The following is a 13,377-nucleotide window of genomic DNA, read 5'->3' as shown; positions in this document are numbered from 1 at the left end:
CATGACTCACAAAAAACAAACAAACAAATGAACAAACAGATAAGAGTCAGTGTTATCTTCTAAGAGGAAAGATGAACTGTGCTTAACATCTGAGTTACTAACAGATTATACCTGTAGAAAGAAAATGTGACATACTCATTGCTGCCAGCAGGCTTCCTTGACCGAACTGCAGATTCGGCCTTGTTCTGGGTACATCCTGCCCAAGAGCACGACCTCTCTCTGTGCTTCACATTCTCCAGACTTCCTCCCAGTGCTATCCCTCTCCCATGTTGGTTCCCCTGTCTTCCATTACACTTTCGAGGCTGAACTCTTGTTCTAAAGAGACTTTATTATGCTGACACGAATCCCTTTCCATCCCTAAACAGAAGAGTATCTTTGTGCTTTTTCCATCTCTTTGTAACTCTTTTATCTGTTCCCTCCCCCAATATGCATGTGAGCATCTTTTTTTTTTTTTTAATCGAGGTAATGTATAGAGGAGTTACGTTCGCCAGATAATGGGTGCATTACTTCACATATGAGCATGTTGCCTTGGCTCTTTCTCACTCTCTGATAACTGGATTTCATCGTCTTGTTACCTAGGCCCCCCCTTGGTAGAACAAGCAATCTCTGCTCTTCCTTGTTCTAACAGGACCTCTAAGAACTCAATCAATCTCATCTTAATAAGGCGACAATGCACCATTGGTTTTGTCGTTAATGTTGGTCTCAGTCCTGAGAATTTTCTTCAGAAAAGGAAATATAAACCCTTCACTCCCCATATTTTATGTCTAAAAGGAAAGGGATAACCTATGCTACCTTTTCCAATTTTATCCATATGTAATTTGCAGGTTCTAGTTGAAATATTTTGATATTAACCTCACATAAATCAAGTGCTCTATAGAAGAGAGCCAGGTTTTTATTTCTCTCATAGCAAATGTTTTTCAATATGGTTCCAAACAAATTGCCATCTATTTTAGAATATATTTCATCTATTTTTACCATATCTATTTTACTATATCTATTTTACTGTATATTTTAGTGTACTTGTCAGGGCCAAATGGAGACTAGAGGAAGGCAAATAAGGGTTTGGAAAGGACCTGATGATGCTCTTATAAATGTCTCCTTTGTCTGTTATTTTAAAAAGTTTTGTAGCCTACATTTTTAGTAAGATAAATCACCTATTAATATTATAGAGTAGAAGAAATTAAAGATTTCTCAATAAATCACCTTATTTAGTAATGTCATGTCCTTCTTTCCTTCCTTTCTCCCTCCCTCCCTCCCTTCTTTTCTTCCTCCTTTTCCTCCTCCCCTTTCTTTTTTTTTAAATTGTGCCTGTTCTTGGGCCTTAACTCAGGGTCTTGCACTCATTTGTACTTTTTGCAAAAAGTTTGGTACATTACCACTTGAACATCACACCATTTCTGGCTTTTTGTTAGTTATTTGGATAGTAAAGTCATATGGATTTTTCTGGCCGGTCTGGTTTTGAATCATGATCATCACATCTCAGCCCCCTAAATAGCTAGGATAGGATTGCAGGCATAAGCGAATGGTACCCGAAATCCTTCATTGGTAGAAAATATGTGAGGTTTATAGGCACATGGATTTTACATTGGGTTTAGACTATCAGCTGGTAGTTTTGTTTCCTTAAATGACCTAATGAACTATTTTGAGGCCTTGTTTCTTTAGGCATAAAGTGAAAACGGAAATACTGAAAATAACTAGATTTTCAGAGTACACTGAGGTAAATCAATAACTATAAATGATCAGATAAGCAGTAATTGAAAATTATGAGTGATTCCTTTGATCATACCAGTACTTAGTTTGGTAATAACTATGATTAAGTGCTGCTTTTCCAACTGTATGGGTGACAATATATTTTGCCAGAAAAAAATAACAAAAGCAATAAAGCAAAATAAAATAAAAAATAAGCAAACAGGCCCAACACATTTCTTAAGAGAATTTCATACATGGCATGTCATAGAAACTGTGGGGTTCATAGTCCTAAGGTCCCCCCACTCATCCAGTCTCAGGAACATGACTGGACACTGTGTAGGGCATTCTCTTCATGCAACCTCTCCCTTCCTCTGCATCATTCTCCATGTGACAGGCAGAATGCTCACTCTCCTTTCCCTTCAGGCTAAATTCTCAAATCCACAGAAGGTCTAGATTGCTTTCTAGGCACCTTTCCTATCTTCCTCACCCTTGAGTTTTTTTACCATAGCCATCTTGATATCTTCTGCTTCCTCCAGAGGAACCTCTGTGCCCCAGATCTACATCTTAGAATCAGGGAACTTGTTATTTCCAACCTAGAATCTTCCTTTACACTGTTTTCTGTTATCTTTAGTTATTAAGCATTGTCCTTTTTGTCTCATCTGCTTATGTTATTTAATCTTAGCAAACCTATTGGACTCTGATACTCATCAGATAGCTGATTAACATCATGATTAATATGCTGATTAGTTACAATAAATTTTGTTTACTGAAAATAGTCTGTAGTTGAGATCCAGTGGTGTTTTATCTATGTTGTCTGAAGAATCACATATCATGGATGTTTAGAATGCAAAGCACAGAGCTGGGAAAGACACTCCCTTAGTAAGTGCACCAAAATGTAGAATTGTTTTGCTTAAAGTAGGTTATAAGTTACCACACCAAACTCATGTTTTCTTCCCTTTTAGGTACCACTAAATCACAGTTTAAAATCCTCAAAGTATATTAAATTTTACACAGCCTACTTCACAGGCAAAAATTGTGAACATAACTCTTTTTCAATAGATACAAAATCTAATAGTAAACTACCCAAAAGGATGGATAATTTATATGGCTTCGTTCAACAAAAGAAAGCAATAAAAGTATGACTTATGAGAACTAGACTACATAGAGAAATTAAAAGAAATGAGACCCTGGGAACCAACAAAACAACACTAAATATCATCAAAAAGACAGGAAACACAGCATCTTGAAATCTCTGTGTTTAAACTTGCCCTTACCAATGTAGGGAATAAATACTTCAGCCCCAAATTCTTGATTAGAAAGCCTATATGATTTGTAAAATTAATATATAAATAAATAAGATACTTGCACAAGAGCTTAAAAGTAGGCTACTATTTTTCTTTTCAAATAGGAAGGCAAACCATATCATCTAAAATATTTGGATTATTGACAGACTACTGAAGCAAGATGTATTGCAGCTTTCTCTCAGTATTTAATTTATCAAATTCAAGTTCTTTAAGGCATTTATTTCAGAAGCAGATCTTATTTTATTTTTTTATATTTCTGCCTTTTATAGTACATTATCTGAATCACATTATGATTCTGAGGATATCAGTTTAAACAGGTTGACATGCCTTCATATACCACAAATAATTTTCTCTGAGAAGAACTAATTTGGTCATTTCTCTACTGGTATAGCTTCATTCTAAATAGCAGCATTCATGTGGAACTAAATATATTATTTCTGTATCTTTTATAATTTTGATTAATAACACTTAATAGTTATACTGTGTGAATGGTAACTATAAAGGATATCAAAATTAATACTTGGAAATTAATTCAATTTTTAAATTTTACAGTAATCATAGAGATACATCACATGTCATATATTACTATCTTGGGTAAAAGTTGCAAGAAATAATAATAAATTGTACATTTGATAGCTAAAGATAGGGTACAAGCAAATATTTATCAAAATAAAGATACATCTGCTCCCTAGGCATATCAGCACTTTAGCTTAAGTATTTGAGGAACTATAATGTCACTGGTGAACGATGGAGGAAAAGGCTCTTAAAATAAAGAATAACATTTTAAATGCATAGCTATTACAGCCTCATTTGATATTCATTTCAACCCAATGACAATAATGAATACACTTCGTATTCCAACAGATGTCACAAGTACTTCTACAGAAGTTCCAATATAATTCAGTCTTAGTTAAGAATGACTAAATGGATATTTAAAATCAAATGCTACCACAAAGGAGGAAAAATCCAATTATAGCCAACATTAGCTTCTTACAACAACAAATGAAGGGTTTTGATGAAATTGTCTTCTCTCTTATTTTGACTGGTACAGAATACAGTGATACAAAGAACTTACTCTCCATTCATTTCCCATGTCAGTTCTTCTATCAGTGAGTCACAAGACAAAAACTATTACTCCAGAGGGCAGGCTGGAATTCACTTTACCATATGTGCATAATGTTCTGTCAAGGGGATTAAGAATACTATCAAACCTATGTATTTTTGCAGAAGTGGGCAATTATAGTATTATTTTTATTTATTTTAGCCAGTCAGGCAAGCCCTACTATTTTTCTTAATCTTATTCCATAAGATTCCTACATGAGAGACTCTAGTGGTGTAAACAGTATTGATCCATTATGGCAAAATTAATCATAGATCTTCACTAAAAGCAACCAGTTTTGGCCCTTAATATGCCCTACTGAAGTCTAGTAGAAGACCATGGAATCCGAAATTTGACAAAGAAATGCACAAGCTAGGATGCTCACTCCTGCTTAAAAAAATTCACCTGCAGATTGGAGAGGGTGATGTTTAAAGCTACTAATCATTCATTTCATTCAGATCAACGTTAATAAGAACAGATGCTTTAAGAAAGATTTGATCCATGAACTTTGTCCAACACATGCAAAAAGCATAGGATAAACTTGTTTTCACAGAATCATTTATGCACAATATACAATAATAATCAACGCATTCTTGGAAGTACATTCTCTAGAAATATACAGAAATCAATACATTTACTGTGAAGACTAAAATAAATAAATGGATCCCTGTTCATCTCAGTCTAGCAGTTCCTTCCTGTAAAGGGTCCGTGGAGTTTGAAGAGGAATCTGGTGAAATTAACATAATGTTTCCAGTGGTGTTTCTCCTATAAATTATAAGTTGAAGCACAGAGTAAATGCCATCAATAAAAATCTACTTTAGAAGTTAACAGAAGGAGAAAAATAAAGCTAATGACACTAAGATTTTTTTTTTAGGGGGAGGATTGGGAAGTTTTCGAACTCAGTCATGAAACAAAGAAAGGCTAGCTGATTACAAAAAATAAAAGAAATCACGAGTGGATCTTCCTAACCTAGGCTTTCCATAGTCTGGGACTGTCTCCAATAGGCCTGGGAACATTAAGTAACTGCTGAGAAAAATCCATGAGAAGTGAGGCCCAATAGAAATGCCTGCTGGACTGTGGAGCCGGGTCTGGTTCTGCCTTGGGCAGGCCATCACATCAGAACTCCAAGAGCTGGATCCAAGTCCAGTAAGATCCTCATCCCTTGGAATGTCCTAGCGTGAATCCATTCACACTGCCACATGTAATTCCACAGCCTGGGAAACTGAACTTGAGGAATTCCTTTCCTCACAGTTCTGGAAGAAGAAGGCTTAACATTGACGTGGTAGAGATTTTGTGTCTGGTGAGGGTTCCCTTCCCTGCTTCCATTTGTTCCATGTCATCAGAGGTCAAAGACAGATTTTTCCTTTTATTCTTTGTAAGGCCACTTGTGTGTGTCACTTTGCTCATGACTCCTTAAAAACCCTGTCTCAAAATCTAGTCACTTTTAGTATTTTGACTTCAGCTCAGGAATTTGAGAAACACAATTTAGGACCTTCCTCACACTCATGGAATCAAAATCCTAGGGAATGAGGCCCAGTAATTTATATCCTCTTAGTCTCTACAGACTAGTCACAGAAGAGCTGGCCCCAGGATGAAGCCTAGGCTCTCCATAAAGTGGTAACGCCTGTCTAGCATACACTGTTTCCTCTGCTCCAATCTGGGACTTCTCACTCAGGACACAAAGGGTCAATTCTATTCCACATCATGGCTCATTATCTGACACCGCCTGTAACTGCCTTTCTGTTTCTCTAATGACACGTACCTCAATCGCCTAACCACAGTCATTTCTTCCTCCAAATAAGGCAGCCCCATTCTCAACCAACACTTTCCGTGTTTTACAAGGTTTATTCTTAGAGTTCATAGTTCTCTTTCTTTCCTTCCTTCCTTTTCTTTCTTTCTTTCTCTCTTTCCTTCTCTCTCTCTCTCTCTCTCTTCCTCTCTCTCTCTCTCTCTCTCTCTCTCTCTCTCTCTCTCTCTCTCTCTCTCTCTCCCTCCCCCCCTCTCTCTCCCTCTCCCTCCCTCCCCCTCTCTCTCTCCCTCCCTCTCCCTCTCTCTCCCTCCCTCCCCCCCCCTCTCTCTCTCTTTCTTTCTCCAGTCCAGGGGCTTGAACTCTGGGCCTAGGCACTGTCCTTGAACTTTCTCAAGGTTAGTGTTCTACCAATTGAATCACAGCACCACTTACAGCCTTTTCTGTGTATGTGGTACTGAGGAATCAAACCCAGGGCTTCATTCATGGTAGGTGAGCACTCTACCACTAGGCCACATTCCCACGCCCGGTAGGACTCCTCTTAAATAGAGCTCAAGACTTTGCAGGCAAGAATCACATTACTACTTCATGGTACTGTATGCTAGTTTGCTTCTCACTTTCCATAGTAAGCCACTCCCAACAACTGATTTGGGCATTAGAAAGCCCACGGGCCAAGTATCGCACAGTGCCCCCTTCAACATGGCTTATTTTTTTTTCAAGTCAGTATCTCATTTACTACTTGTGTCCTTAAATGTATCAAGCTCTATAATTACATAATATATTACCCCCATTAAATTCTCACAGTCCTTGTGAAGTAGTCAGTAGGATATCGGTTTGCCTAAATAAATAAATAAATAAACAAGACAAGAAACTGAGACAGTATTGGAGACCTATGTTACCACATGGTTATTATAGCCACTGACTCCTGTATAGTGTAGAAATTGCCAAGAGGACGATAGTGTTCTTCTCCTGGGAAGAGTAGTGATGCATATGCTAATTAGTTTATCCAACACATAAGGTCCAAAACAGGTGACACATAAACATATGCATGTTTTTATTTACCAGTTTAGATAAATGAAGAGTTACATTAACTTTTCCCAAGCCACAGATCTAAAATTGTCAAGAGCGCACATGCCAGACAGATGTCCTTGAGTCATAATTCATTATTTGTCCTATGTTGTGCTGTAGGCCAGGGGACATTGTTTTTGTCCATAAACTGATTTTAATGCCAGGACTCTCAGAACACATGGGACTTTCTTGCAGTAATGTTATCTCTAGTATATCATTCTATAGGCTCTATGCCCCAAGAGAGTCTTGTGCACATAAATTTAAGTGCACGTGTGTGTGTGCATTGCTACAAGTAGGAAATCAGAAACTTTCAGGCCGGGCTTCTTGAGTAAAACTGATACTATTAAATGACTTTAGACAACAAAGGCCTCTAAATTGCATCAATGTTCTGTAGGCCGTTTACTGGCAGAATCTGTCAGAACTCTTTCATCTTCACATTAAAGGTATCTACCTGCATATCTCAAAGGGGATTACTTACCAGGTCTCAAGAAGGGCTGACAAACTCCCGGACACAGACAGCAATCGTAAGGGATGAGACACATTCACATACACATATAGGCACACACACTTGAAACTCCTATGCAATTAAAATGAGTTTCAAAAAGAAATGTCACACATTCTTTACTTTGTGTTCCAGAACACTAGCCAAGTGATTATATCTTACTTATTTACAGTTGTCTGGCATATTAAAGATTAGACTCCAAGATAATCAACTCCACCTGTTGGATTGTTTGGGCGATTCCAAACACCAGCTGCTATGATAATTAAAAGGAACATTGTGCGCTCAGCGTACCTGGAGTGTTCAACAGCCTGGACATCTTGCAGAAGTAGGAGACGTACTGCTCACAGTATTCAGCGCTGCTGGTGATGGCTCCAATCTGCTCCATGGAGGCGCTGTAGAGGAGCTGTGTCACTGAGTACTTTTCCGGGTTGTAGCCCACGACTGTTGTCTGCATCTGCAAGTCATGCGACACGATGGTCCACACTTTATCCTCTGTGGGCAGAAAAGCCAGCAAGAGAGCGGTCCATTACTATGCGAGGACTTCTTTAGTTGCGCTCCTTTCGAGCAAAGTTAGATGCTACATCATCTGCGCTCTGAAATGCTGCATACATGCGGAATGCACCAAGTGCATTATTATCTTGGTGTGAAAAGCATAGAAGATATAAGGAAAAAAAATAAGATTCCACAGGTTTAATGCCATCACTAAATGCTCATTATTAAAAGCATTTTCCATGAAGGGAAAACCAGAAACCCTAAAGAAATGATTGACCCCAGGCTTAGGACAGCATGCGATTTCGGAGAAGCCAGGGATAGGCAGTTCCACAAACCTCAGCAAAAAGTTGTGGATATTAGTAAGAATTTCCAACAATGGCTGCGAACACATTGCATAGGTTTAAAACCACATATTTGGTTAATAAACTTTTATATTTTTTAAAGGGAGAGAATCTGAATATTACTATTTCCTACATGGAGAAAAGAAAATTGTTTTCCTTCATCCCTCCACCCCCTAATTTCTTAGCCCATTACACTAAATCATTTCCTTTCTTTACAAAGGAAAAGAAAACAAATCTCATTGCAAATATTGAATTCTGGAAGATACTGGGCTAACACAATCACTTTTAATATTAGTAAATACAAGTAACCAAATAGACAGCACAGCTGTTCCTGCACTGTAGCTAAGTATTCTTTTTAGAACTATTTTAGCTAATGAAGACTAGGTAATGATTAACATATGCCACTAACACCAAAGAGGAAGCAGAGGCCAAGTGCCTCTGGGGAGATCCTACAGATGATGGGCCATGTAGAACAGAGCTAACAAAAACCAAGCATGACTCTGGCCACTCTGAGAGAACCAACTACTGATTGCCAGGAAATCCATGATGGGGGTTCTGTTACTCAGAGGAGATAATCTATAAGCTGAATGCTGAACACAATTCAATATAATTTCCAACGGATAAGTTGTCAAAGGAGAGGAGAATGGAGGAGGAAATAAGCATGTGTGTGTGTGTGAGTATGTGTATGAGAGAGAGCTTTAATTTTTGAGATTTTCTGAATACACTTCAGAAAAGGACTCCATTCTTCCAGTGGCTTAACACAGAAATTTAGGAAACATCATTAACTCCTCTCCTTGTACCCTCCCTGCCCAATCTGCCAGGGAATCTTGTCTGTTTTGCATTCTGTGGGTTTCACTTTCTAAAAACGCACTGGAAATCTGACACCACTGACAGTGCAGAACTCACTTGATGCATGCTGTACTGTATCTTATTCGTGCCAGTTTGGAGAAAACTCATTTAGATATTAAGCAAAGAGGTTAACAATGACGATCATTGAACAGAACAAGAGAAGCACGTAGTAAACATCTCTCGAATCGCTGTTCGTGTGTTTGGGCCTATGGCTTAACAAAAGAGGAGTTCTTTGAGCACAGCTGCTCCCAAACTACGAATGCCAATAAGTGACCAGACTGTGGATAATACATACAGCGTGGATGCCCTGGACACAGGGATTACTCCCACACTAGAAGGATGGGACTGGGGCACACCATTTCACCATACGACTCAGAACAGCATGAGATTGGAAACATAGGACTTTCTCTCCCCCCTCCTTTTTTTTTTGCAGAATTTTCCATTCTACATTTTTGGATCTCGGGTTAACTGTGGATGCCTGAAGCGGTGGAAAGCAAAACTGCAGAAAAGGGAGGACTACTGTTCTCAGAAATTGAACACCAATGCCTCCATCTCATGGTCTCTGCTCTCCTCAAAGCTGTCATTGCCTGTGGCTGCACTGCTGCTGTGACTCTCACCTCCACACTGCTCCTTCACCTCCACCTTGATGCTATATGCAGGTAGGCAGGCAGGCAGGCAGGCAGGCAGGCAGGAGGCCGCAGCTAGCATGAACTATGGGGAAAGGGCAGAGGAAGCCACATAGACAGAGCAAGATCTCAATGTTTCTAGGGGATATTGCTTTAGTCAAGACTTCCGACCCACAGGTGACCCTGGCACTACCGATTGGACTTAGGGGAGGAACTACTCACAGGTAATCCCCATAAACATTCAAATGCCAAAGCTCACGCTGTTATTCTCATCGTTTTCCCTCTCTTCAAAGTGTATTTGCCACAGGTACTTGAAACTGTTTTGGCCTGACATCTCTGCCTCCATTTTGTGTTTGGCACCTTGGGCTCCCAAGAAGACAAGATCCATCAGTAATATCTTTCCGAGAAGGCCGAAAACTACCTCTAAGGAAAGCACAGCCTTGCAGGACAGATCACCTCCAGGACCATAACTACCTGTGACCGGTTCCTCCTGCACCCCAGAGCCAAAGAAATCATTTCACGGGAGCCACAGCGTTCCTCTCCAGTGACGGTGGTTGCAACTTCTCCAGAATCTGGGAGAACCAGGCTGAGGTGATTAACAAAAACAGGCCCCACCTGTGACACCCCAGATCACCGTATCTTTCTAGATTTAAATGGACCACTCATGGCTATATTCAGAAGATGGCTGAGGAGAACCAGAAGGGCTCCTCCCCCTGGCATTCTGCTTCAAAGCTAGGTCTCTTCCCTCACAAACTCCCCTACCAGGTTCAAGTCTTGACTGAATCCTTCTGGTGCAAGGATGCAGGTGTGGTGAGCAGTGCTGGCTTTTCCCAGCCAGGTTGAATGGTTTCAGATGACTTTTCTCAAGACTGGTTCAAAGCCACCTTCCTGTGGTAGCTAATGTCCCCATGTACCAGGCATTGCTTTACCTGTGTCTTCCTGCTGCCTTCCAAACCCCTCCACTCATGTGGCAATGATGTCAGTAGTTCCTTCCTTGCAGCCTTCCCACTGGTGTTTCCTCTCTAAAACCTTCTTTTCTGGGTCACCTCACAGCCCGCTGGAACTTCTCTGTGTCTTGGTTCCTTGTCAACTTCTCTGGCGGCCGCTCCCCACCGCCTTCATTTGCTCTCCATCACGGGCCTGGCTTTATCTTCCTCCAACCCATTCTCCCCACCTCAAGTGCGTTTGAGCTAATGCATTCACCCTCATCACCCAGCAGGAGAAACAGAAGGCCAAGATTCCCTTTCTGAGCAGAGCTTCAGAAAGATGAGCCCACTGCAAGAGGGTGGTATTGAGAAACAGGGAGAGCAAAACATGGTTGAGGTCGGAAGGGATGAATATCATTTTAGCTCCAGCACTGGCTACGTGGCAACTGTTCTGAGACTGCCAGCACTGCACACTGTTCCCTCGGAGACCCATGGTTTGCTTTCTGGAGTCAGATCCTGGTGCTGGGGCAGGCCAGGGCGCCAACCATGCGATGGTTTGTCGTGGGATAATTATGGAGCTCCTTCCATTACCACAAAGGAGCTAACTAACCATTTTTTAGCAATTCTGTTACTTTCTGAGGTGACTCCAATAAGTAACTGATTGCCGTTTATATACCAGCCTTCGGATTTATTTTCACATAATTAAAGATCTGTTAATTAAATTATGCCTCTGGCATAGAACTCTCAGATGTCTGACTGAAACTGCTTCCTAGGAGGTTTTTTTTTTCTTTTCACAAGTTACTACCTAGAGCCAAGTTTTCTAGCAGCACCCAAGACTTTCTTTTTGTAGCTCATACTAGATCAGCATTTTAACCTAACCTACCCTTTACTAGATTATAGCCTTCTGCCGATATGAACAGAATATTGTTTTACACATGTGTTTGTGAGCTTTTGGTTACTATAAGAAATACCTGACCTTCAGTTTCTACAGGGACAGCATTTATTTTGTCTCACAGCTTCGGAGCTCTCCCACCCTGAGCTATTAGTCTCATTGCTTTGAGTCTATAGGAGTAGACAAGAAAACAAGCTGCTCACTTTAAGACCTGGACAAGAAAGGGGGATGGGTGTCTCACAGTCTCCTTGAAAAGATCTCCCCACTCCAGAGACCTGCTGTCCTTCTAGAAGGGAGATCCCAATTCCTAATGTCTCTACTGTTGTTTACTAGTGCTGTGAATGGGGGACCCAAGGTGTCGGCACTCAGGCCTTTCAAAAGCCTTGGGGATCCAAACCATAGTCCCAGGCTTTAACTTAAGCCAGTGGAGGATGACAAAAGGATCAGTTTATGATCTCTGTATTACACATTGTTAATAACTTTAAAAGCCTGTATCAGTTTGGTAAGATGGTTGGGTTTCTACTGGTTTGGTTGTAGTGATTCCTTGGCCCTGAAATCTTACTCCACCCTTCCCACATCTGAAGACCCTAAATGCTTTTTTTTTCCCTATGTATATGTGGTACCGAGGAATTGAACCCAGGTCTTCGTGCATGCTAGGCAAGCACTCTACCACTAGGCCAAACTCCTGACCCCTTGAAGCCCCTAAATTCTTATTCCACTCTTCACACATTGCAGGACCACACCACAATATATGTCTTTTGCATTGCTTTGTTACATTGCAAAGCCATCCACTCACTACAACTGAATAGCCACGTTAAGACAGATAGGGATCTGAGCAGTAGAAAAGAGTTATATATTGTTTGAGTTTACATTCTGGCATTCCAGTAAGAAAAAGATTATAGATAATAAACACCTATATACATCAATGTTTGTATAGGTATATGTGCATATATAGCTAGTTAACTTGTTCGCCAGTTAGTAATTGATTGTGGCAAGGAGAATAACTAAATCAAGAAAGGGAAGGATAGATTGTATGTGCAAAGATTACCCTTTTAATACATCAGAAACCTTAGGGGACTTTACTTGGAAGGTGACATTTGCATAAGTAAAATAAATAAAAGCCAGGTGAATATCTGGGCAGATTATTCTAGAAAGAAATTACAAACGTAAATGGTTTGATTTTGGAATATTTCTATTTCAAACATGATTCAGGTACAAAAAAGAAACCAGCAAGAAAGAAAGGAAAGAAGAGAGGAATCAAGGTCAGCAATGAAAAGTTGGGAGCATTGTGTGGCCAGTGGGGTCTTAGAAGTCATGAAAAGGGGTGTGGCTTAAGCTCAAGGACAGAAGGGAAGCTCTGGACGTGGAAAGAGTTTGCGCAAAGAAGTTTGTTGTAACTTACTTATTGGATTGCTTGCTTGTTTCAGTAAAGTACTTCAGAAAGGTATGGATAATGTTCAAAAAGGGAAAATACATATATATATACACACATGTATATATCATACTATATACACATATATATATATATATAGATATTTATAAAAACATTTACCTTTTTAGATTCATGCCATGTTTTGAAAATTTCTATGGTAACTATGAGCATGTGTAAAAGATAATTTATAAGACTTAATTGGATGGCATAAGACAATTACTGGGGATGAATTTTGCAAATTATTTTCTAATGTTAATATATTATATATTGTGGTAGCTTCTTTGGATCCATTAAGTCTTGAGAAAAGTAGTTACTAGCAATTTTTCAGGCATCCAGCATCTCAAAGAGAGAAGGTAATGATACCATCCAGACCCCCCCTCTTCTCTCTCTCTTCCTCTCTCTCTCTCTCT

At 39.8% G+C, this 13,377-nt stretch overlaps 1 protein-coding gene across 1 annotated transcript in view; it reads right to left on the bottom strand.

Moving 5' to 3' along the window:
- The window catches only part of Cntnap2 (contactin associated protein 2), a 1,438,942-nt gene that overhangs the window by 399,343 nt on the left and 1,026,222 nt on the right, over positions 1–13,377 (bottom strand). The window contains exon 13 of the mRNA XM_090332259.1: positions 7,701–7,901. Within this exon, the coding sequence (XP_090188385.1) occupies positions 7,701–7,901 (201 nt within the window). The remainder of the gene's footprint in view (positions 1–7,700; positions 7,902–13,377) is intronic.

This window comes from Megascapheus bottae, chromosome 5 (genome assembly GCF_031878675.1).
Source record: "Megascapheus bottae isolate mThoBot1 chromosome 5, mThoBot2.hap1, whole genome shotgun sequence".
Taxonomy (NCBI): domain Eukaryota; kingdom Metazoa; phylum Chordata; class Mammalia; order Rodentia; family Geomyidae; genus Megascapheus; species Megascapheus bottae.
The sequence above is the reverse complement of the archived record's forward strand: the minus strand, read 5'-3'. Positions and strand labels throughout refer to the sequence as shown.